This window comes from Biomphalaria glabrata, chromosome 1 (genome assembly GCF_947242115.1).
Source record: "Biomphalaria glabrata chromosome 1, xgBioGlab47.1, whole genome shotgun sequence".
Lineage (NCBI taxonomy): Eukaryota > Metazoa > Mollusca > Gastropoda > Planorbidae > Biomphalaria > Biomphalaria glabrata.
This window is the reverse complement of record NC_074711.1, coordinates 76,870,922-76,897,432: the sequence shown is the minus strand read 5'-3', so window position 1 is coordinate 76,897,432 and position 26,511 is coordinate 76,870,922. Positions and strand designations below refer to the sequence as shown.

The window sequence follows — 26,511 nt, the reverse complement described above, 5'->3', positions numbered from 1 at the left end:
ATACTGCTAAGATGTTATTATTGAGTAAAATTATTTATTATTAGGCCTACTAGTGTGATGTCTACTATATAATAGTATAATGACATTATTACTTATATAAGAGGTGCACTAAATGCGTTGGAATGACTTTTGGTAAATGTACCAATACATTTAGAGTACTCATTTTTTTGGTCACACACTTAATTTGTCTTATTGGGGGAGGGGGGCCCATCAACATATTCTGTAATATTAAATATATAAGAAGAACCCTGGCCCACGGGTACTGTAGAATATTTGTATTACACAAATAACAAACTACGCCAGTTTTAGAGCCAAGCATGTAACATATGATAAATAAAGAATTATATTTAGATCTAGTTTAAAATTTAACTGCCATTAAGCTCAATGTTTTAATCGACATAACGACATAAGAGAATATATATATTTTCTTTCAATTACTGAGATTTTTTTCTTATATTCAAATATTGAAATACGTCAAGCTTTTACCAACCGACTTAGAATAGCCACTCCGCCTGAATTTCCGTTATATACTTTTTACAAAACAAAACAAAAAAAAAAAAAACTAGACTAGAGAGAAAGAGAAAACAACAAAAATAAATAAAAAAACAGCTGTTTGCTCGCAGTGTATTTTAGATTAGCCTACTTTTGGTCAATTTCCTTCGTCTTAAAGTGCGTATTTTGTTTACAATTAGATTATTTAGAGCTAAAAAATCGGTAATTTCGTGTGTAAGTTAATAATATAATATTAATAATGATAAACTGATAAAAACAAAGACAAGAAAGTAACTGTAAACTAATACTACTAAACTAATAGATAATATTATTAATATTACTAAATATTAGATAGTATAGATGTAGTATAGACTTATATTATCTTATAGACTACTAGATCTAGCTACTACTACTTTACTAGAGACTAGAGAGTTACCTTAAACATTTACTAAGTTGGTTTTAGTTAGTAGTGTATTAATACTATTATATTAATAAAGTAAAATGAATATTCACATTTGACTAGATGTAACACCTTTAGTAAAATCACTAAATTTAGAAAGCCTTCAGGACAGAAGGCTCAAAAGTAAAGTAGCAATAATACATAAAACACTGAACCATAATCTTCAAATACAAAAACAAAATTTAATAAAATACTCTGAAAGACACAAAGATAAAGGCACATTCCTCGTCCCATATGCTAGGACAAATTTGTACAAATACTCCTTCTTCCCTAGTGCTATTAGAGCATGGAATGGGTTGCCTGAGCTAGCCAGGAAAACCAGTGACTTGGCAGAATTTAAGTCATTGGTTAATATGCATGACTAAATGCATGACGCGTAGGACGTAATCATCTTCTTTTTTGAAGTAACGTCTGTATTATATAAGATAAGATAATTCATAATCATACTAATCATAGACATAAATTTAAATATGTTCATAATCAATGTTAAATGTATACTCTAAGTTCTAACTCTATCTGGCTAGGCTAGATAGATGATACTTGATAGATTCAGATAGATCTATCATTTCTAGATCTATCATCTAGATCTATGTCTATAACTAGATGAGTAGATGATCACTACTAGATCTATATAATATTATAAGTATATCTAAATCTAGACCTAGAGTCTGTCTAGATCTAGTAGGCCTATTACATTTACTTACTTGACTTAGTAACCCTTAGCCTTGTCTAGTGCCCTAGTGACTAGTCTTTTTTAGGCCTAAGTTAAAGTTAGTTAAGTTAGTATTATTATCTAGATCTAGAGTAATCTAGACTCTAGACAATCTAATATTCTATGGCCTCCTTTAGTCACGAAGCAACTATGGATCATCTCATGAAAATGAGATGAATGCCTGGGCATTAGCTGTGGTCGGAACGATGTCGCCCACACATCAGTTCCCCCCCAACTCCACGCAGCTGATGTATCGAAAGGAACGGCAGTGCCAATACAGTTTGGGGTCAGCGGCGTCACAGGTTCTGCCAGAGTGGGAAAGGCTTCGGGAGTCAACCCTGAGGAAAAATCAGGAGCTGGCGACCCTAAGGCCTATGGCAGTTTGCAGCACCCAGTGCTACACTCTGGCAGACAATCTACTATATATATTAATAACTATAAATATATTTTATAATCTAGAATTAGATCTAATTCTATATCTAGATTATAAATGATTAATCTATTCTAGATCTCTAGATTTAGAAATTTACTATTATAATTTAGATTAGTATTTAGAGTCTATCAGACTCTATCTAGTATAATCTACATAGTTAGTACATAGTATAGTCTAAAGTATAGCTACTAAGCTAGCAGTAGCACTACAGTGAGTACAGTCAGCTAGATTATAATTGATTAGATTAGTTTACCTAGATTAGATTATCTAGAAATCTACACCTAATCTACTATCTAGATCTATTCTACTAGTACTACTCTCCTCTAGATTCCAGAGATCTAGATCTAGTTCTAGATCTAGAGGTCTAGGTAGAGCTATAAATAATACTTAAATAATTGTATAAATGGATATAATTATTATTATAATATATATATATGATATATCGTTAGAAGTTAGACTAATATTGTAATAAGTCAGTAGTAGATCTAGATCTATATATATAGAGATGTACATTAAACTAGAAAATTAGTCTATTACTATTAGATGTCAGTTAAGAATAGATCGAGAAATATAGAAAATAGGGGAGGATGACAAGTCGTTCTTAACATTTTGTTCACTGACAAATCATTCACTGAACAGCTGGTTAAATGACAAGTTGTTCACAGACACTTGGTTCATGACCAATTCTTCACTGGCAGTTGGTTCCCCAACAAATTGTACACTGGATACTTTCAATACTAACATTTTGTTAATATTATATTCAAAGTACATAATTATATCATTATAACTTTTGTTACTTTTATTTCCCCCAAAAAAATTATTGGTACAGGTTGGGCCTAATTCGAATTTCTTTGTTAATTTTTCTAAAGCGTTAGGACAGTAACCTATGTGATAAGAATTAGATCTAGACTTTAAAAAGAAAAAAAAAGAAATGGGGGTGGAGTGGTTAAGCGCTTGGCTTCCAAATCTGGCGTCTTGAATTTGTATCTTGGTGAAGACTGGGATTTTGAATTTCAGGATTTTTAGGGTGCGCCTGAGTCCACCCACCCAACTTTAATGATTACTTGACTTAGGTTGTGGAAAGTATAGGCAGTAGGGTAGGTCATTGTGCTGGCCACATGACACCCCTGCTCGTTAACAGTTGGCCAAAGGTTTGCTGGTTTGGACTAGGATCACCTTCAAAGCTAAAGGAACATCTAAAACATGTAAAACTAAAACAAAACAAACAAAAATCTAGATCTATTGACTTGGTTTCAAAGTCAGCATCTATATCGATGTAAAACAATATATAAATAATCTAAATCGAGAAATTAAATAAACGTAGATCTAGATATAGATTGATATTCTAGACTTTATAATTTTTTTTAGTCTTCTAACTTATTTTTTTCATCTATTCAATAGACTGTACTAGATCTAGAACTATTCTAGTCTCTATCATCGAGGGTTACTGAATCTCTCTGTGTGATAAACTAGCTGCCTTCCATCTGGGCTGCCTTCCATCATCTGTAGTAGGTAATGTTATTACTATGACAGTGACACTACATCTATATTTAATATCTTGCTACCATACTATAGATTAGTATTAGAATGACAAGAGATGAATTAAATCTAGACCTGAGTTAGATCATCTTTTATTAGTTTAGATCCAGATCTAGGAAAATCTATTCTAAACTAGTTTTAACCTCTAGTAGAATAGATTTAGATCTCAAGTCTACAATGTTAGTGTGGTTAGAAGATTGTCTATTAGTAGAGTCTAGATCAGTGGTTCCCAAACTTTTTTGTCTCGTAGACCCCCTGCCACGTTTTCTGGTTTTCGGTAGACCCCCTACTCAACTTGCAAATTTTTGCAAATTCATCAACATTATTTTTAAACAAATTTCTAACTGTAGTGCGTTGAAGAGTGAAATAGTAATTTAAAACTACACAACTACGGATATAATGTTTTATACACAAATCTGTTTTTCTATGAATTAGTCTTTCTAACATTAAATATTAATTAATTAATTAATTAATGTTCCTTAAGTATCATTGTAAAAGGTTTCGCAAAGAGCAGTTTCTCGTGTATTTCTTGATCTTTCACGTGTGGCTCAAATATTAAATCTGCGGAACTGTTTTTATTAACAAAAGAGGGGCAAAGGCGAGTAACTGGAGCCTAAACCAGGTCTCGTCGGTCAACCTTAAGGAAATATAAGGAGACGGTGACCATTCGCGCCATGTATCCCTGGGCCGTCCCCTCTTCTTCTTTCCTTGTGGGTTCCAGGCTAGGGCTTGCCATGTTATGCTGGATGCAGGCTGGCGAAGGGTGTGACCTATCCATCTCCAGCGTCTCTGAAGGATATCTACTTCAATGGGCTGCTGCTTTGTTCTTTGACACAGTTCCTCATTCGAGATCTTGTCTGGCCAGCGGATTATAAGAATCTTCCTCAGGCAGCTATTGATGAATACCTGGATTGTTTTCATGGTGGTGATGGTGGTTCTCCAGGTCTCTTCTCCATAAAGTAGTATCGGCTTAACAATTGTGTTACATAGCCTAATCTTGGTGGTGGTGCTTTTTTCCCTAGATCCCCAGATGTTCTTCAGCTAATGGAAGGCTGCTTGAGCTTTACCATGGCACCGCGATTTGCCAAGCAGATGCCAAGCAGATGGGCAAGACGTGGAGACAGTTGGAGAGTCTCGCCCAGAACCGAGATACCTGGAAAAAGCTGGTTGGTGGTCTATGCCCAGAAAGGACCACAGGCATAGATGAGATGAGATTAGATAAGATGGTGACCATTAGACAGTTTGTAGCACACAGCACTACACCTTGTCTGACCAAACTGTATTTATATCTTTTGCAAAGATTTACATAAGAAGGTTTTAATTTTATAACTCATGCCACCGAAGCGACCTTAATCTGTATTGTCGCTTAAAGAAATTCTTTTAATAGTAACAGATGTAGGATTTTGTAAAAAGGTAATAACAATGTTTGACCTTTGCTGTTTTCCGTATTTTGCTATAGGTAAAGTAAAGTAAAGAAATCTTGTAAGACGCTCACAAACCAAAATCTTCTCTATATGATGTCGAGCAGAGATTTTGTGGGTCTATTCTGAACTTTGAGTGTTCGAAAGTTGTTCAAATCTTAATTTTTGTCAGGGTGGCATTGTCTCAGATGATCCTCTAGCGTAACTGGTTTCATATCGTCATAAAAGTCACTTAGGCAACTGTTGTTTGACAAGGAAGGAATGAATCCCAATTTTAAATAATTAACGCTGTACTGTCTACATTTCTTTTTTTTTTTTAAATATTAGTTACATGTAGACAAAATTAAGCTATTTAAATAAGTATTGAAATTGAATACAAGAATGTTTCGTTTCAATAGCAGGATAAATATTGAAAGGATTAACTCGGGTACAAATCGTATATTAGTGTATGAAATAATTACATTAATGGAATGTGAAAATTAAGTTACGACCTGCTTAAATGAAATCTATTACCGTAGACCCCCGTGGACATCACATAGACCCCCAATTTATTTTTTTAATTTCGTAGACCCCTTGGAGGTCTTCGTAGACCCCTGGGGGTCTATATGGACCACTTTGGGAATCACTGGTCTAGATATATCTTCATTCTTGTAGATACAGATTTAGAATTTACCTAGAGACTAGAATTAGAATTATAGATTACTAGCTTTACCCACCAGCTATGCCTGGTGATTTATTCCCAGACTATGTATTGTTTATTTTGTCTGAAAATCTCCTCCCTTTTTTACCTCCAATAATACAAATTGCAATCGCCCTTACATACTTTTTGTCTCCTAGTCTTTGTTACATTGAACTGGAAACCACAGACTGACACACACACATCACATATACACAAGCACACATACTTTTGGCCAATGAATTCTATTGTGATTTACCCTCCCCATTCTCCAAAAGATTTTTTCTTCTTGATAGATTCAGAATCTATTAAACCATTTGTTAGTGATTACATAAGAGATTAGTGATAAAGGAACCTGTGTACAATATTTTATTGCAAATCCGTTTGGCAGTTCCAGAGATTTCTTGATAGATCAGTCAGTCAGTAGTATTTCATGTATAATAAATATTAATAAAAATTCTAGAACCTTAATGTTACCCTGTGGGTTATGGTGGGAAGCGTAGTCAAGAGGCCAAGTGCGCTTGAACTTGGCTTGGCTTGGCTACCTTGAAAGGGGCTCGAGGTTCGACACCCAAATCAGGCAGAGTTGCATTTACTGAGCGCCTATAGGCAGCATGGAAAACCAACTCCTAGATACCCCCTCCCCCCCACTGGTCCACAAATGAGATTGGACCAAAGCGCTCTGAGCATGCTATAAGCATGAAAGTAGCGCTATACATTTTTTTTTATCCAGCTATTTGCTATTATTTTATAAAAATTAAACTTCAATCTATCTAAATAGATAAATCTTTATCTGATCTAGATGTCTACCTCTTGACAGTCTGTATATAGATCTAGACACTCAAATAGGTGTAGTCTAGTGCAAATTTAGAATGTTATTGTTAAGTGGCATCTTGAATTTGTTTCTTGTTGAAGACTGGGATTTTGAATTTCAGGATCTTTAGGACTTACAAAGATTATAAATATGATGGATTCATTTTCACCCAATTTAAAATACATATAGTCTTCAGTCTATGTAGCCTTTTCTTGAGACTTTTCAGATTGATAATATACATAAATATCAATATATATGTATATATATATATATATACACACACACACAGATTTAGAACTTTATAATAGTCTGAGCACTAATAGCCTTCTCGGTTATTTCTAGATTTAGAATTTAGGTCATTCTAATCTAGAACTATTAAAATAAATATACTTTTTTTTTATCTCTTGCAACTGATTATTAAGTACAGTCATTTATGTTGAACTTAACTAAATCTAGTAGGATACATAATTTTTGCTAATTCAGTCTTTATATTATTGATGAATGCATTTCTTCTTTAAATATGCTTAGAAAAGTAAATAGACTTAGGCCTATTTAGTTGGTTTTTCTTATACCAAAACCAAATGTTTATTTGTCTGCTCTTTAAACATTTTGCAGCTGACATCATCTTTTTGTCAGTCAGACTAATCAAATGTGTTTTTCAATGAAATGATTGTGTTAATGTGAAACTGGTGGTATTTAAATGAAAGTCATGCATGACAAGTGTACTGACATGGATTAACATTTGTGACTGGAGAAGATGTAGCTTCAAGAATTAGACTTACATTAAATGTAGTGTTATATAATAATAATAATAATAATAGTACTACCACACTCCAATCTACTTGACTGATATTAATAGGTCAACTCTGCTTTGACTATTTCATTTATGCTTAATTAATATGGAGTTCACTTTAGCTGACCATTCAGAAAACATATTGTCAATGCTGGAATCAATTGAGATTCAAGATCGAGGTTGTTGTTTTTTTTTTTTTTTTTGTTTTTTTTTTTTGTTAATCTGTTAACTAGTTCACACCTGAGGCTTTTTATGAAATGCATTCTCTGTTTTGTTTTTTATGACCTCATAAAATAAAGTAGTGTTTAATAAATTTAGCAATTAAAAAATGTTTTTTGTGGGTCCATCTCAAACTTTACAGATGGAATGGACATAGTTCAACATTAAAGGTTAAGTTTTATCCAGTTTGTTGAATCAGCTGAAAAACATTTTTTGTTGTCTAGTCCTCTTGTGTGTTATTGTTAAAAATAAAGCATGTTAGTCTGTAGTTTATAACCCTTTCAACATCAGGTAAAGTGTATATTAAAATTGTTCTAAGTCAGTGTTTCCCAAACTGTGTTCTAGTGTTTTGCAAGGCCTGAATAGGTGTTCCAAGAACTACTGGAGTAGTAGGTAGATGATGATAGGTGGAGTAGGCCACCATTTGAATCAATTTCTCTAAAAGTTAGGGAAACACTGTTCTAAATAATAATAATTCTAAATAAACAATTTAACAACATAATTCAAATGTTTTATCTTAAGATGCCTAGATGCTTACTTTAATTTTAATTTTTTTGTTTGTATTAGGGGGGAAAAAAGTTTTTTTTTCTTTTTTTTTTTCTAAAATATTCTTTATTTATTTGTTTTAGAAAAAATGTCTAATGGCGAACCTATCATTAGCTCCACTATACCAAATACCCACAACACATCTAATCAGAATCTTAAAGTATTTAAAAGAGACCCTCAACATAGGTAAGGCATTATATAGCTAATTTAAAATGTTGATTATCATCTGTTTATTGAAATTAAATATGTTAGACAATGATGCACTAACATTAAGAATAATGGTTCCTCTTGAGTTCACACTTTTTCTATGTATGATCATTTACAACATTTGTGACTGGAGGCATTAGAGCTTGTTTGGGATTTTATTTTTTATATTTAACCATGCTTTTTAAAATAACACAATACTTAGAATGATAGAATTTATATAAATTATTTTGTTTTGTAAATAGAATTTTTGTAAACCGTGGTCTTCACTTGGACAAAATCAAGTTTTATGGCTTTGACATGGACTACACACTTGCAGGTAATTGATGTTAATTTGTTTTGTTGTTAACAATTTAACTTTGACTGAGCATTTTGGAAATGTATACAATAAATGGAGTAATTGTCATTTACAATTAAAATTAAGATTTTAAACCTGGTGAAAAAGTATGATAGACTTCTACTAAATAAGTATAGCATTTAACAGATTAATAGCTTCAGGCTTATGGAATCATTCAACAAATAAATTTAAAAAAAAAATCATAACCAATATCATAAGCACATAAGAAGCTTTTTTTTAAAAAATCATATCTAATTAATTTTAGCCACATTTAATGCTAACTCAACACTTAGGATGCAGGTATTATAGATCGATGAAAATTATAGATTATCGAAATAAACAAAAATGCTGAATTTCATAATCTATTACTTCAGTACAGAAATGCTCTGAGCCTGAAGTTCAAAGTACTACTATCGTCTTATCTTATGAATTACTACCATTCTTTCACCCTACATAACATATGTTAATTTAGTCATTTATGGTTAAAAAAAATTAAACACTTTTAAGTTATAGTTTTTACTGGCTGTTCACTTAACCCATTTCATGCCCTAATCACACTTGGAAAAAAAGAGTACTCATATGACTTTGTCCTATTATATAGAATAAGAAACATGTGCTTATCCATGTGTCTTTCTGGGTATCTTTTTTTGCTAATGGTTTAGCTTTTTGTTATTATTGTTACTTTATGTTGTAGTATTCAGTCCTGACAAATCAATATGTTTAATGATTTTACAAACAGTGTTCTTGTGTTATATGTAAGCATCACAGTTATTTGATTTTTTATTATTTCATCTATAAGGAATTCCATGATAAATGTTTCATTTATTGTAGCACCAGTCATCTGCAAATAGTCACCCTCCGCCTAATGCAGTTTGATAGTGCATTCTATTTGTACTTCATCTATTACGTCTCATTAGATGAAAAGGAAAGAAATAAATTTCTTCCCAAGTCTTATTGGCAGTAAAGTTGTTTTGTGATTCTTTTAACAATTTTTTTTAAGTGAATGTTTTATTTAAGTTTTTTATAAATGTTTGTTTCAACCATGTGTAATTATTCACAATTCTACTTGTTGGTATTTTTCTTTAAAAGATTGTTGTTACTAATTGTATTTGGTTGATATTTATTTTATTTTTTTTTTGTTCAGTGTACAAATCTCCTGTCTATGAGTCCATGGGATTCGATCACCTGAAAGCAAGACTTGTTGATATTGGTTACCCAACTGATTTCCTCCGTTTTGAATTTGACCCAGCTTTTCCTGTCAGGTAAAAAATAAGACAGTTTACATGTTTTGAACTGAGCATATCTGACTTGAATAGAGCTCAGTGAATCAACATGATGGACACCTGAGCTGTATAACTTTTATAAGAATGCTTTTTTCCATTGTTACAGTTGGCGGTCATGAGCACTGTGTCTCGGGCCACTGCTGTGGTTTTTGTCAGACCTTGAAGATACACTGTGTCGTTTATTACTACCTAGTGATGTTGCAGGGCAGGTGACCTTTGCAGTAGCTTTAAGGGAATGGGCAGTTCTTTATTGCTCTAGTATTGAGCAGCTACCAGTTAGACATTACTGTCATTCTCATCACCTTTTTTTTTTATAACAAATAAAATTCTGATTAGATTAATGAAGTAGAATTTAAAAAAAAATTAAAATTGTGTCTTTAAAAGCATTAATGCGACATAGTTGAATAACAATAAACTTAGAATTGTGTTAATTTTTCAAAGTAAGCTAAATTGTAATGATATATTTTTGATTTCAGGGGTCTTTGGTTTGATAAAATTTATGGAAATTTACTGAAAGTTGACTCTCATGGGAACATCCTTGTTTGCATACATGGATTCCGTTTCCTTAAACCGTAAGACTATAATATTTTTGTTATTATATTATCAGTTTATGTCTTTATTATATCTTTTGGCTAAATTGTCTATGTAGGGAAGCTTCTGACGTTTTAAATCATTTCAGACACGAAGTACAAGAACTGTACCCCAATAAATATATTCAGTTGGAAGATAGTCGCCTTTACGTTCTGAACACACTTTTCAATATCCCAGGTATGGACAGCCTGTCTGAAATGTTGTGCTGTTTCAACATATTTTGTTTTTATTGTATGCACTCTAGTCTAGTCTTATTCTATCAAATTTCTTTGAGTTGCTTTGATTTGTTTTCAGTACTCCTGTCTATATAATGTTACTCACTGTGTTAAAATACATGGTCTAGTCTATAAAAAGCATGTTTAGTATTATAATAATAATAATCTTTATTATCCATAAGGAAATTTGTCTCACAATGAGTGCATTACACCAAACAAAGCATTATAACTATACAAAATCTAAATATACATTCACACCAGACTCAGTCATAATTTACATGAGAAAAGTTTATATCAGATAGTTTCTGTTTAATGATTTGATTGCCAGGGGAACAAAAGAGTTTTTGTGTCTGTTTGTCTTTGTTTCATTATATTAGGGCCAATATATTTTATATCTATCATATTTAAATTGAATCTTGTTCCCTTATGAAAATGATTGTAATACAAATTTATTAATTAAACTCACTTATTAACTGCTTTTGTCAATGAACATAAAATTTCAATGTTAAAAATCTTGATTACAAATCTTTAAGTACATTTCTTTCTTTAGAAACTTACATGCTGGCATGTATTATCAATTATTTTGAAACCAACAAAGAATATTCAAAGTGAGTAGAAAACTTTTCCTATTTGTGTAGACAAAGTGTTTCATAAATTTACAATATATATATATATATATATTGTATTCCTTATTTGTGTTGACAAAGTGTTAATTCATAGTATATATATATAGATAGATAGATTGTATTCCTTATTTGTGTTGACAAAGTGTTAATTCATAGTATATATATATATATATATATATATATAGATAGATAGATAGATAGATATATTGTATTCCTTATTTGTGTAGCAAAGTATTTAATATATTGATCTCAAGATTTGAATCCCAGTCGCTTGTAAATATCTATAAATAATTGTGTTAGCTACATTATCAACAAAAGCATCATGGGTCTGCAAAAAATTCTAATTAAGATAAAGAAATGTTCCTATTCCTTCTTGGGAATCTTTATCTTTGTCACTCTCATATTTTCATTCTATCTCTACACTTTTGGGAGTGTCATATTTCAAATCTGTGCATGTTCCTTGATGAAGCCTAAATACTTAAAATATTACATTTTTAGTCAGTGTCTCATTGATAGCTTAAAGGTTTACAGTGTTATTTAGATTAAATGTTGTGAATGAAGGTTCAGTTCTGAATTGGAAATGAAATAAAAATATCTATTATATTTTTAAAATAGTTACTTCTTATTGCAGATTTTATAATTTAATCAAAATAACTAGTTTTCCAGTTTTGGAAAGTACTAAACCATAAAGAAACGAAAAATGAAAAAAAAATGGGCAAGACTATGAAGTAAATAACTCAACTCTTAACATTGCATTTGATTGTAATTTAAAAAAAAACAGTCATTTTATTTCTGTATGGAGAAATTTGTATTATTTAAGTAGAGACTTAAAAACTTGCTTTAAGATTTAGATACTCAACTTGGCCTTTATTATGTTATACATACTGTGGGAAGCGTGGTTGAAAGACCAAGTACGCTTGAACTTGGCTTGGCTTGGCTACCTATGAAGGGGGCTCGAGGTTCAACACCTGACTTGAGCAGAGTTGTGTTTACTGAGTGCCTGAAGGCAGTACGGAAAACCTACTCCCAGATACTCCCTTCCCCCACTGGTCCACAGATGAGATTGGACCATAGCGCTCATAGCATGCTATAAGCATGAAATTAGCGGTGTATAAAAGCCATTATTTTTTTATACATCACATTTCACACAAATATTTGTTTTATAATTTTAAGCAGCATTGCTCAACCTTAGACAGCCATAATCATAAGGTTAACAAGTAATGGCTTACAATACTTCTGTTGAAGAAAAATTAATGTGTGTGCTTTGGTGATAAGAATTAAGAATGTAATTGGGAGAAAAAAAAAGGTTGAGAAATGCTGAATTAAGTATCTTGTTGTATATTATAAGGTCACTTGTATTATAATCTAAAGTCTCATGTCACAAATAACAGGCAGAGTGTAAGTTTTTTTGGTTTTCCGTGTGGAAGAGTGATTAGTCACACATAATACCCTGTGGTGATCCTGGTTTTAAAACGTCTCGTTAAGGGCTAATTTGTGTGTGTGTTGGAATAACATTGTTTAATATAGATGATAGTGTGAATGATTAACATTCCCATTGAATATTTCCCTACACGTTTTCAGTTAATTTGCCAACAGAATATAATGCATGATACAATGATTTAATTTTTTTTATACTCCAGGCTCTTCCTGTTTTTTTTTGTTTACTATCTAGTTTTAGATTTCTGATCACAAATGAGTTCGTACATCAGTATTAAGATCTTTGTAATGAATGAGTTCACTAATATCTGTTGCCATCTTGACAGTTTCAAATTGAACTAAAATGTGATTGTTATAGGTGTGCTTGTAATATAAACATTCTATTTGATCTTTAACATCCGCACTAGAGTAGATTCTGAATGAAACACTTGATTAAGTGAAGACAAACTACTTGACATAATAATTCTGTAACATGTTTAACGTTTGTTAAAACTGGTTCAGCGTCAAGTATTTGAATTAACTGACATTTATGGTAAAGTCAAAATTTGTGACTGTTCCTGAAAGAAACTTGTGTTTAATACAGTGAGTGGTGAGAGACTAATAAAAAGACTTGACTACTGCTAAGGGAGAGTTAAAGGGTGTAGATGAAGGATGTCACTTAGAAACATAGTGTTTATTAGAATTTAAAAAAAAAGAGATAAAACTAGCTCATCTAGTTACTAAGATGACGTCATGAAGTTTTATTTACTCAGCAGAATAAAGTGATGTGGGAACATTATTTGTGAACTAAATAATTAGAACTATTTTTGTTTTGGTTTAAATAGTAAATATCAAAAATTGTATTTGCTATTCTAAAAGGCTTAAAAATTTAATAATGTACGATTGTATATAAACAGCAGAGTATAGATTCTAGATAAATGTTTTCACACACACAAACATTAAAAGTATCATTTTTTTCAAGAGACTTAGTGAAACAAAATCCTTGCTCAGTTTCTTTCCTAGTTTCACATACAAGCACCAATAGAGTCATCTCCACAGTCTTCTCAGCACTCTGTGACATTATGTTTTGACAACTAGTTCATCACACTGTTTTCTATTTACTTTTTTAAAAATATGTTTTCATTCTCCTCCCTTGTCATCTTGTAGATTGTGATTAGCACATTTTGGCAATAAATGACACTACATTACAATCTGAAAACAAAAAGAAATAAACAAAAAAAGAAAGCATTATTTTTGTACGTCTCAAAGTTGTTTTTTTATGTATAACTTTACACAAGATGGAACCTTTTTTCAAATATGTGTGAAAAATAGTTAAAAAAATAGATTTTTTTGTTGAATTTCTTCTTCTGTAAACAATTACAATGTTTTTCTGTGATGAATAGTCTGTCTATCAAAGCAATGTATTTTATTGTGATATTATTTCTTTATGTAGTATATTAGTCAAATGTAAAAATATGCAAGAAATTAGTGTAAAATTGAAGCTCTGCCAAACCTGGTAATATTTAAAATTACTATTGAACTGTTGTCCCAGAACCAAGACAGGGGTGACATACAGTAACATACACATGTCATTCAAGTCTATCTTTCAAGACGCAAGAGCAGCTGTTGATTGGCTCCACAGTCATGTGAGTTAACACTTTTTTAAAAATTAGACAATTTTTGATACGTCAATAGACTTTTTGTCAATTCTTTGATACGTTACAAACATTTATTTTACATGAACTAAAGTAGAGCAAAAACATAAGGATTAAATAAAATGTATCACATAATTATAGACTTTAACTTTGTTGTTTTTAAAGGGTTGCTTGAGACTGATTCAAAGCCCTATACAACAATATCTCTCTCTATATATATTTATTAGAAAAGAAAAGGGAATACATTAAATACTAATCTATAAAAAAAATATTTTTTTTACAGATTTTAGTTTACTGAATAAGGAAGAATACCAAATAGGCTTTGTAAATATCTAACTCTGAATGCTGCTTCATATCATTAATCAAACAAATGAACAAAATTAAAAGCCCTAAATTCAAAGACAATGCTTTATCATAATATTTTGTTTGCTATTATTTAGAACACGGGTGGGCAACCTTTTTGTATCAAGGGCCGCATTAAAACAATTTTGGGAATGTTGGGCAGCATATATATTCATGTATATATATATATACATGTCTATGTACTTACAACTTCAAAAATACACTAGCTAACTGTTTAATGTCTTTTAATTCATATTTATACTGTATTATACATTCACTTTTCATTTTTTTGCATTTTCTAAAACCAGTTTTACAATTTTTAAAAATTAATATTTTCTATTTGCATCACAATATTTCATCACGAATGTACAGTTGTACTTAATGTGAAGTATTTAACTGTTTACACTCGTGCATAATGTTCCGGAACTGTGAAACTAGCTTACTAGTTGTTATCCTTGTGACTGCTGTCAAATTACAGCTGAAGCATTGACTGGAACGTCTCTTTCATGTCATAATGTGCATGGAGCTATGTTCTCTGGAGCTGAATCAGCTTCAGCGCTAAATTGTGAGCTGATGGTATTGAAAACTGGTTCTGGAATTCTTGAAATTTGCTTTTATAAATGCCACACTTAGGGAATCAGAATAAGTCTTGTACTATTAACCATTTCACTACAAATACTTTCACCTTTCAGCAAAGGAAAATGACAAAGCCTGTTTGCACTTCCTTGCCTGGAAAAACTGGAAAGCCTTGCTTGAAAAGATTTAACATGCACTTACATTTCATATACATATAAGTGACGTAAAACATGAAATCTAGTCTTCCACTCTTCATTAGAAATATTAGTAACAAAGTCACAGTCAATGTCCTTCAAGGAGCATGACAATTTCTTTCTTGAGATTTTATATTCTTCTCAGTAACCTTGCCAATGCTAAGTCTGAGGATACATCGGAATATTTTGTTTCTAAATCTTAAGGTACTTTTCAAAACTGCCTGTGTTAATGAACCCTAGCTTTGATAACTTTGATTGTTACGACGAATGGGTCAAGATAGATATTTTATTCAGCTTTGTGTACTTTCCTGTTTAAAGTTAATGGTTGGGACATTCTTAAAAAAACAAAAAAAGACAATTTCTCTAAGTCAAAGATTGAGCTCTATCATTTGTTACACTTGCCATCTTGTTTAAAGCATACCCAACACTCAACGCAGTTCTTCATAACATTGAATAAATACTGGCCTGAGATTGTGTCTTTGACTGAGTGTATTGAAGTAATGCCAATAAGAATAATCTTCATTTATTTTAAACTTTTTATAATGACACAGTTTCAATCATTTATAGAGATATTTAGAATTAGTTCTATATATTTCATTTTATATGCATATACTGCGGGTACACCTGATTTCTGTAGATGTTCGAGGGCACATAAAACACTCCGGCTGGCCTCATGTGGCCCACGGCCGTAATTTGCCCACCCCTGATTTAGAAGGGTCAAGTTATTCTTGCATTTATTCCTAATTAATATTTATTGAAATGGTTCTTGATGCAATTACATTGATTATGCATTAACAGGGAGATCTTAAATCAAGTACAATGGCCAATTTAGAGAAATATGTCCACAAAGATGATCGACTTCCTATTCTTCTTGACAGGTGAGAATACTATAAATCGAATTAATGGTCATGTTGGAAATAAATGACTACAATTTATTTGGGAAAAATGAAATGTGAAGTGATATTTTTTCTAAAACATTGAAACTACTTAATGAGAAAATTGTTAATTTGAATTAGAAAAAAGTCACTTTTTCATTTTCATTATATGTTGTATTGCTGACTGGATATGCATAGTATATAACAATCTACTTTTTTGAAGAAAAGCCTGTAATTATAAAGCAATCATACCTTAATTTAAAACATCTTTTTTTCAGAATCAGACAAATTGGAGCCAAAACAGTGTTGATAACCAATAGCGGATATGAATATACTGATGTGAGATTTTTTAATGATTTAACAAGAAATAATATGTATTATAAAGTTTCATTTTTTTTTTAATTTTGTATCAGAATTATTATATCAATAACTTTTTTTTTCTTTTGTGTTTATCTAGAAAATAATGACTTATCTGTTGGACTTTCCAGAAAAAGTAAGAAGTATTTTTTTTAAATTCAATTTAGTGACTACATATATGTAGATCAAGATATAGTAAGATCTAAAACAAATTAGAGATAGATAAGGATAGTGAATGAGAGAGTTTGATATTCATGTGCATGTAGTTGTTTTGTTTTGTTTTTCATGTACTTTTGTTTTTGTTTAGGCCTTATTTATTGTTTATATTAAATAAAATATGATGTTCTGTCAATGCAGTATGGAAGTCGTCACTGGACTAGCTACTGGGACTGTGTTGTCGTTGATGCTATGAAACCTTTATTCTTTGAAGATGGAACTATTCTAAGAGTTGTTGACACGGTATGATCACAGTTTAAGATACTTCATTAAGTTTCTAATTACATTAAGACTCAGTTACATGACACACTTACAACAGTTTGGAGTGAAAACCTTGGAAATAGAAAAAGGTTGAAATATAAATTTAAAAAAAAACATTTTACAAAAAAAACAAACTTTTTTTTTATCTTACATTATATTGTATTAATCTTATAAAATATATTTTATTTACCCAAAGAATAGTTAACAAAGTACAAAAGATTAAGATAAGCTCTATTAGACTTGTTAGCCAATAATTGAGAAATTTAAACTTTACCTAATTTCAATTTTTGTCATACATATTAGGGTAGAATTAATCATTTGTCACTTCAACAAGGCTGAAAATGGGTTAAAATATATTTGGATGTGTGATAGTTGCCACCTAGACTGGCATTTAGGGAAATGCACATTTAGAAAGATTGGTTAACACTGGACACATTTTAGAAAGGAATAAATTATATTTTCAGAATCTATAATTTGTCCAGACAGTAATTTAATTTTTTATAAATCAGAAATATTGACAGTGTTCGTGTTTAAAGATAGGAAACATTCTGTCTAGATAGGTTTTATATTAGTTTAGCTTTAAGGGTGGTAACAGTCTCACTCTTTTACTGTATCTTCTTAAAATAGAACCTTCCAGATCCTAACTGAAGCTCTCTACCAATATCTGAATAAACTATTTTGGTTTTAAATAGAGTCTGTGTTTAGTGATGCAGAGGTAGAAAAAGAATCTGTTTCTAGCACCTAAGTGGAGTAGAGGTTCAAATAGTCTGTGTCTAGCACCTAAAGTGCTGTAGAGACACATGTTAAAGCATATTTTTTGTTCTAAATATCTTGTCCTTATTATTCTACTTTGAAATTATTTATTTATTTATTTTTTTTGTAACTGCTCTTGAGTAGACCAATCCTTGATAATGTACTATGCACTGAAAGCTGTTCTTTTTCTATGTTAGTGATAATAAATTTAATATTTCACAAAGCAAAATATCACCAATTTATAAATCATATAAACCATTTTGAAAAATAAAATTAAAAATTACTGTTTAATGTATAGACTAAGTTTTTTATTTTGGCTAAAAAAATATATATATTTTAAGTCCATTTTCATTAATTTGTTAATGTATGTTTTGAATTGGATTTTTAGCAAGAAATAAAAAAAATAGAGCAATTTTGAATAAAAAAGTTAACATTGAAGATGTTTGGTGAAATACATATTTTCAATTGCCTAATGCTTATAGTTTTGTTTTAAATAATAAACAAATGTAAAATTACTTTAGCTGAACTCAACTTTTTTTTCTTATGTATTCAATGGTGTAGATCAGTGATTCCCAAAATACGGCCCGCGGGCCAAAACCGGCCAACAACGTGGCTCCATCCAGCCCGCCGAAACGTTGGCAAAAAGTGTAGAAAATCCTTTTCTCATAAAAAAAAAGTTTGAAAAAAAATTTATCTCTCTCTACTTAAGGGTAAATGGATTGGTACCGATAATACTATTTTGTTTTATAAATATAGAATGACTCTTTTTAAGGACATGAACAGCTTTGTGAAATCAAACACATAAATAAATAAGGCGGCATTTTTGGTTAAAAGATGCGATTGATTGATTTCAGCTAGAAAGGAGGATTGATGAGAATATTTCCCCAAAAGAACCATTTTCCGACGGCAAATGAATAAAAAAGTGTTAGCTAGCAATGATGGAAGAACTGTGTTCTGAAAAGACGTTGTCAATCTTTCTCTTGATAATACAAGGCGAGAGAAAGATATGGGTAGATATCTCCATTCAAATATAACAGAAAAAAAACAGATTTTGAAATGTTTTCTATTTTTGCTGACGAGTCTACTGACATATCTGATACCGCTAAGAGTTTTGGTGATTATTCATGGTAAAAACAACAATTTTGAAATCAGAGAAGTTAGTAGCTATGAGAAGCATGCACGAGACCACCACTAGCAGAGTCCTGCCAAAGAGGTTTCAACCATCACAAAGGACCTTTCTCTTGCTTAGGAGAAATTAGTGGAAGCAACTATTGATGGAGCAACAAGTATGGTTGACAGCAAGAGTTATTAGAAAAGTTGTCGACTCAAAAGGAACCAAGCCTCTGTGGCTTCATTGAATTATTCACCAACAAGCTTTTCAGTCTGAACCTTGTGATGATGATCGAGTTAAGATTGAACAAAGTTCGTCGTTTCGAAAATCCATCTTCGGCCAATGTGTCAAGTGCCCAGACAGAGCTACAACTGGAACTGACTTACAAAGCTAAACATCCCTGTTTGACAAATTTCAAGTGATTCAGATAATGGATTTCTACTCCGTTTTGCCTGCAGAAACATTTCTAAATCTCCGAAAATCAGCGCTGATCACAATAATTACTATTTAGTGAGAACAAACCTTTTCAGTGATGAATCGGGTGACATCCATATTATGTAATCGTCTCACGGTTTCACGTACGAACATCTAGAATTCTAGATTCAGGGCACCAACTCGGTATTTCATCTATGCAGCTGGATATTTAAAAGCTGGTTAAGGATAAACTTTCATGAATCAATGTAAATACTAGATTCACTGGTTTTGATAAACATGGTTTATTTTTTATTTCCTGTTGTTTATCGTTTTGCTGATGTGGCCCATGACACGACTGTGGGAAATTAAAATGGCCCACAGACTGAATAAGGTTGAGCATCACTGGTGTAGATAAATAAATAGATTTTGGTTATTGGAATAGAATTGTGTCAGAAGAGCAGTTTCAAATTTAACTTGCATAGTTTTTTTCAAATATTCTTGTATGTGTTTCTAGGAAACTGGTGCATTAAGTATTGGTCATCACTTAGGTCCTCTGAAAAGTGGTGAAATTTATTCTGGAGGTAAAATGTTATGTTTAAACTCATATAGTTTTATGCAGATGTCATAAAATTACTATGTAACATACACTAAATTACTTCTTTTTAAAATGTAAAGGACCCTTTCATTCCTTGCAATTAATGGAACAGATGATGTAAAGGTCATCTGTTTCTGTGGCCAGTGGTTAATCAGGGTTGTCACATGGCAACAACCTACAACCTTTACTTTTCCCCAGCTAATTGTCAGCTACCCATGGGGGGGAGGAAAGGGGGGGGGATTCAGGGTTGCCCTAAAAATACAGAAATTCAAAATCCTTGTCCTCATCACGATTTGAACCCAAGCTCCCCCCTCTCCTCTCCGGTTCAGAAGTCAAGGCTTTACCACGCTCTTTTTCTAAAATGACCAAAGATTAAATATTTTTAAATAACTATCCCTATGTGGGAAAATGATGTAAAGCTGTTGTTAACAAAGTTGTCACTTTGTAATTAGCATAGTAATATTTGTACTAATTATAATAAATTAAATAAAATTTATAATTTAACACATCTACTAAAACAAAAAAAACTTCTAGAATTCTTTTAATAAACAGTTGAACATTTGTTGAACTGTAGTTTTTGCTGTATACAAAAGGCTTCTTTCAATGTATTTAAAAGGTATGTAACTATGATTATGTATTCTTGATTATTTTATTCCATATTTCTTTAGGATCCTGTGAAGTTGTTTCTCGCCTGTTAGGAGCTAAAGGATCAGATGTTCTGTATGTGGGAGATCATATATTTGGTGACATACTGAAATCTAAAAAGATCAGAGGCTGGAGGACATTTCTTATCATTCCAGAATTGACTACAGAGTTGCAAGTCTGGACAGAGAAAAAACAACTCTTTGATAATTTGACCAGAATTGAAAGTGCTCTTTCTGATATTTACAAGTCAGTTTCTTTCTTCAAATTTGCAAACATTTGCTCTTATGTAACAATTGAATGCCAAAAAAATTGTATGAGCTGTAATTTAAAAAGTTATTTTCTTTAAAAAAAATATAGCATTATTAATTGTCTTTATTTAAATTTCTCATACTTAACATGAGAACATCAGCCAGAATTATAAGTAACTCATAACTGATTTTATTCCCACTGCTGAAAACTATTATAGGTTGTCAAGATACACAATAAAGTTTTTAATTTTGTCTCTTTTTTTTTTTTTTTTTTTTTTTTTACTTTAGGCACTTGGACAGCAGTACCCTGGAGAGACCAGATACATCAATAATTAGTCAAAAGCTAAGGGTAGGAATGAAACCCAAGTAGTGATAACCTTTATACTTTTTTTAACATTATAAATGTCTTTGCCATCTAAAGCCATATTAAGGTTCTTTCAGATGTTATTTTTTGTTTGTTTTTTTGTTAACATATTCAACACTGCTAATGATTTGGTTTCTGTTTTCAGGCAGTGGTTCATGAATTAGATATGTCCTATGGAATGCTGGGAAGTCTTTTCAGAAGTGGTAAATTTAAAAAACTACTCTCACCCTACTTTAAATTAGCTCTTAGTATTTTTTTCAATAGCATTGATTTATAAAACAGGAATTATTTTACACTTGAACTAAATGGAGTCTATTTTGTTTTGGTTCAAGGTTCCAGACAGACCTTCTTTGCATCTCAAGTACGAAGATATGCTGACATCTATGCAGCATCTATTCTCAACCTTCTTCACTACCCATTTTGTTACATGTTCAGGGCTCCTGCTATGTTGGTATGTTTTATTTTTGGTCAACACTAAAATCATACCACTGCTTAACAATATTTAAATTACAATAGACAGTGGAGCAATACAATCTATTTTTTAAACATTTTTCAACCAATAACTTTGGTTTTGTCATCTCTTCAATAGTTCTGTAGATTCTTCAACATTTTGAGTGCCACATATGGTTTGATAATCTAGCTTCTTCCATTCTCATCATTCTTGGTGTCTGAAACTTTGACATTCTGTTTTTCCATTCTTTCTTTAGCTTGCTCTCCTTCTGTTAATGTTATATATATATATAACCTTTCTTTTTTTATTTTTTTTTGTTTCTTTCTGCTGTTCCAGATAACAAGTTAGTAGCCAACACACAGAAAAAAAAAGCAAATTAGGTTCATGCTTTAATTGTCCTAAAAAAATGTTTCCCTCAAGACTACAGATATGGTGGTTGTGTGGTTGAGTTGTGTAAATTACTTGGCTACCTAACTGAAGGGAATTTAGTATGCAATTATTTTTTAATTGATGAGACCCAAGTTGACTTATATTTGCTGAACTTCTAAAGGCACCCTTTCCCCACACATATCCACAAAAGAGATTGTACCAGATTGCACTGAATGGGATAGAGGAGCAAAGTTATACATTTTTTTTTAATTAGCATTTTTTGTTACAATGGTCACAAGAAAGTTTTAGTAGATTACTGTATATTAATTTTGCTCACACTACATAGATGTTAGGTACCTATTAAATTGGAATATTAAATATTCACCAAAATAATCCTAACCTCCACATGTAATCAAACTAATGAAAACCTCCACATGCAATCAAACAAGTCTTTTTCAGCTTAGCATTGCCAACCTTTCAGATAGTTTTCAATTTATTAAAATTTTTATTAAATCATTTAATAAAATAGTATTTCTGGCACTATTATAGTCATCAAGTTTGTTGTTTTTTTCCCTGCAGATGCCCCATGAGGCCACAGTTGATCATTATTCAGTTAATGATGTAGATTCCATGCCCATTGTCTTTCGTAGCCGATCCTCTTCAGATGCTGGATGTGATGCACTCGCCAGCAAGAGGCCCAGAGAAAAAAGCACAGAGCAAGCCGTTTCTTGGCCAGAGCCTCCCCTCAAGGTGGTTCACATTCATGATGATGGAGATTCAGAGGAAGACAATTCAGAAAGCTCTCTCAGTTTACATAGTGTCAACAGCAGTTGCACTTTTAGCCCTGACACTGAGCATATCAACTGATAGTTAAGCCATTTTTCTATTTCTATTTTGAGACAGTGATAGCACCAGATCTTTTATTTAGATCTCTCTGTTCAATAGACTTAAGTTAACTTCAGCTTCCAAGCCACAAATAAATTAGTTTTTAATTTACTGACACTGCTGCTTTTGTACACATTTCAGTATTCAGATTTTTTTTTTTTTGTCTAATGTAACTATACTTATATATATATATATATATTATATAGGCACATATATTTGCGACATTTTGTTATACCAAATTAAATTAAGGGTATTGCAATAATTTCTAGACTGCATATTTATACTGTATACATGAAACTTGTGTATATTAAAATATGTATTCAGTAAAGCATCTATAGAACACAGGTCTCTATATACACATAACAATACCTTACCTATAAAGAGAAATAGAAAATGTATATGAATTATTCTTCTTGTACATATCAGTTGCTGGCTGTAACCTACTTTTTAAAAAGACATTCTCAGAAAACATTTCTGATAACCACAGTTAATTTAGCTTCATGATTAGTTATGTGTTAAAAAAGAAGCATAGATTATTTTGCTGGACTAGTCTGCCATCTTTAAAAAATGAGACACTGACAATGTCCAACTATTTCTTCACTCCTCATTAGTCAAGCAGATTTGTTAGACCATTTATAGAATTCATCAACACTCTGATAGTTTCAAAAAAGACCTATTATAGCTAGTATAGGGAAGACTGGAAATTGAAAATGTAACTTCCCAAACAGTAGCCCATCTTGTAGGAGCTGCTCAGAATTCAATTCACTGACTTGATTTATACTGAATCCAATATGGCAGCTACTTTACATAGTATTTATTATCTAATGACAATAATAACACCAAATTTGTTTTGTCTGGAGGTTATGTTGTATACCATCTGAGTTGTATTGATGTTTTACTGCAAAATTTATCAACAAATTTTAAAAAAATATATCAAGTATTTTAAAAGGTTTTCTTTTATTCGAAACTTTGTTGTAAATGCACTCCTTTAAAACTATTCAGCTTATACACAAAAAATAAACATTTAGAAAATTTAAATCTACATTTTCCACAATTATATTCTTCTCCACATTTTAAATAAAAAATTTCTGATTGTTTAAGCTTCAAGCCTGACAAGTAAATTTGTTTAGTCATTAATTATATATTTAATTTTTCACATATTAGAGATTTATATGATTCTACGGCATTAACAAAATAAGGCTTTTTTTTTCTTTCTCCAAGGGCATATGCAATAGAACAGTGTTTCCCAAACTTTTTCCTTTGCTTATTTTTTTAGAGAGGTTAATTTACATGTAATTAATTATTCCTTTAGTTCAGTAGTTTGTGGAACACCTAATCAGGCCTCGCGGAACACTAGGGTTCTGCGGAACACAGTTTGGGAAACACTGCAATAGAATTATCATTCAATACTCTTCATTATTTAATTTTAAATTTCAAAATAATTCAGTGTATATTGTTAAATTGTTTATTTCTTTATTTTTTTAATTAAAGGCTGTCATTTTATTTTAAATTGTGCCATTATTTTTCTCAACATTTCCCAGTCTTTTCAATCACATTTAAAAGTGGCTTGGTCTTTTTACACATTCTTGTGTATTTTTCTTTTATTTATATTGTGATTTATTTTTCAGTACATACTTTGCTTGTATGTTTGTAAACTTTGCTTGTATGTTTGTAAACAGAGTACAAACTATTTCAACACAGTCCAGATATAAGTTTTTGTTCTTTTAAGTATGAGCTTTCTGTTCATATATTGTATTTTTTTTTTTTTTTTTTTTTAACTTTAAAAAAAAAAAGTTTTAAACATAATTTATTACACTTTGTTGTATATTATTATAAATATTGATCTGGGCATTTTTTTCTTAATTTCTCTGGTGGCACTATGTTCCATCCATCCTTCATAAGTGTTTGGTATTTAAAGATATAAAACTTCACTTTTTTTAAAACTGGTAACCTAATCCACTAACTGCTGACTAAAACTCATTTGATCATTGTATTGCAATATAAACATCCAGTCAAACCTTGAAAAGTTGAACTAAACTTAGGCTGTCAAATTTAGTGTTTTTATTGTTTTGATATATCAGATGTTTGAAATAATTTTTTTTTTTTAATATTGTATATAGGCAGCCTTAATGTTTTATCTGTTTGGCAACCAAAATAAATCTCTCAAAATCGTGGTAGAGGTTAAATATAAAATAAATTGTAATTAAACTATCGCATTATGTGCAGGCCAGGCTGCAATGGAAAGTCAGTATTTTTTATTTACCTTTGACAGTAGGTTTATGGTTTAACTTTTTAAAACAAATGTCTGAATTATTCTAAAGCAATCTCCCACTTAAAGCATGGTATCCCCACTCAACCTGGTTATATTGTGTACATAACATTATAAAGTCTTATCATCACTCTTTAATTAAATGCTGGAAATACAGTTAAGTTGGTCAGACCAAACCATTTGTCTGGAACTTCAAAGAGTAGGTTTCTGTATCAATAATTTGAAAAAGCAAATATTTAAATTTACCAGATTTATAGCCTCTTCACAATTGTAATTAGGTGGAGCTTTAGCAACTTCAAAAAAGATATTTTAGTTCGTGTTTAATTAATCAAGGTTTGACTGTATATCTAATAGATGAAGGCTTACAAAACTAATTTGAAGTTTTAACAGTAATATGCATTTTTTAAAAATTATTTAACATCACCACTTGCTTGCATTTATATTAACATTCAGATTCATTATTTACAGGGTTTATTGTCACAAATTGGTTAAGCTGCATTTTCAGTATTAGTCATTTTCTACTTTTTCATATCTCACAGTGCAATCATTTTATATCTTTTACACTTTCTGATCGCCCCTATTAAAGTATAGTAGTTGTGCTTCAATAATTCAGACCTAATCCCAAACTTTGTTTAGCAGTGGGTGATTTATTTGTTGTAGTAATGTATATTGCTATACCAGTTTAGACAAGACAGTATTGTAGATAAGTTGTCTTGGACTGTTGCATTACTAAGTATAAACAGTTTAATATCAGGAGGGAAATTTTCAAAGAAAAACCTTGTTTGAAGATACACATGTTGCTAGTTATATGTTTAAAATAGATTTAATCTAAATCTTATGTTAAATATGCTTAGTTAATGCCAATATGATGGTTCATTTTTATAAAGTCAACTTGTATATGCAACTTTCAATATAGATTCACCATAGTAGCCACAGTTGCCTGTTGTAAGATATATATCTATTTGAACTTGGTCAGTATAATAAACAGCTTTGTAACCTGTGTCATGTTTTTGCGTCTGTACTTTTTAAATGCCATTCAATGAAAAGTGAACAAATGTATTTGTTTTAACCTAGTTTTTTTTTTTTTTGTAATTCATTTCTCCATGCTTCACAATATCAAAACATTTCATGAAATAGCCAAAATATTCTGCTTT

At 31.1% G+C, this 26,511-nt stretch overlaps 1 protein-coding gene across 6 annotated transcripts; it reads left to right on the top strand.

Moving 5' to 3' along the window:
• The first annotated feature begins 522 nt into the window (after nt 1-522).
• LOC106078667 (cytosolic purine 5'-nucleotidase-like) lies at nt 523-26,357 on the top strand. 6 transcript variants are annotated; one of them, XM_056015775.1, is made up of 19 exons: nt 523-669; nt 3,499-3,605; nt 8,189-8,291; nt 8,555-8,628; nt 9,791-9,908; nt 10,406-10,501; nt 10,609-10,697; nt 11,286-11,343; nt 14,330-14,423; nt 16,343-16,422; nt 16,698-16,758; nt 16,877-16,912; nt 17,134-17,235; nt 20,046-20,112; nt 20,795-21,017; nt 21,308-21,368; nt 21,529-21,586; nt 21,716-21,834; nt 22,783-26,357. In XM_056015775.1, the coding sequence occupies exons 3-19, from the start codon at nt 8,194-8,196 to the stop codon at nt 23,068-23,070; spliced, it is 1,722 nt and encodes a 573-aa protein (XP_055871750.1). In that variant the 5' UTR covers nt 523-669; nt 3,499-3,605; nt 8,189-8,193; the 3' UTR covers nt 23,071-26,357. The 6 variants fall into 6 exon arrangements, with proteins under 6 accessions (XP_055871750.1, XP_055871734.1, XP_055871758.1 ...); XM_056015759.1 differs by having other exon boundaries at nt 3,499-3,609; XM_056015783.1 differs by having other exon boundaries at nt 571-726.
• The last annotated feature ends 154 nt before the right edge of the window (nt 26,358-26,511 follow it).

What these genes read in the sequence shown, in the direction of transcription:
- LOC106078667 (XM_056015751.1), top strand. Translation starts at nt 7,447, where the DNA reads ATGGAGTTCACTTTAGCTGACCATTCAGAAAACATATTGTCAATGCTG. An exon ending in GACCCAGCTTTTCCTGTCAG is followed by an intron (nt 9,909 to 10,405) that starts GTAAAAAATAAG and finishes TTTTGATTTCAG; the next exon opens with GGGTCTTTGGTTTGATAAAA. An exon ending in TTGATTGGCTCCACAGTCAT is followed by an intron (nt 14,424 to 16,342) that starts GTGAGTTAACAC and finishes ATGCATTAACAG; the next exon opens with GGAGATCTTAAATCAAGTAC.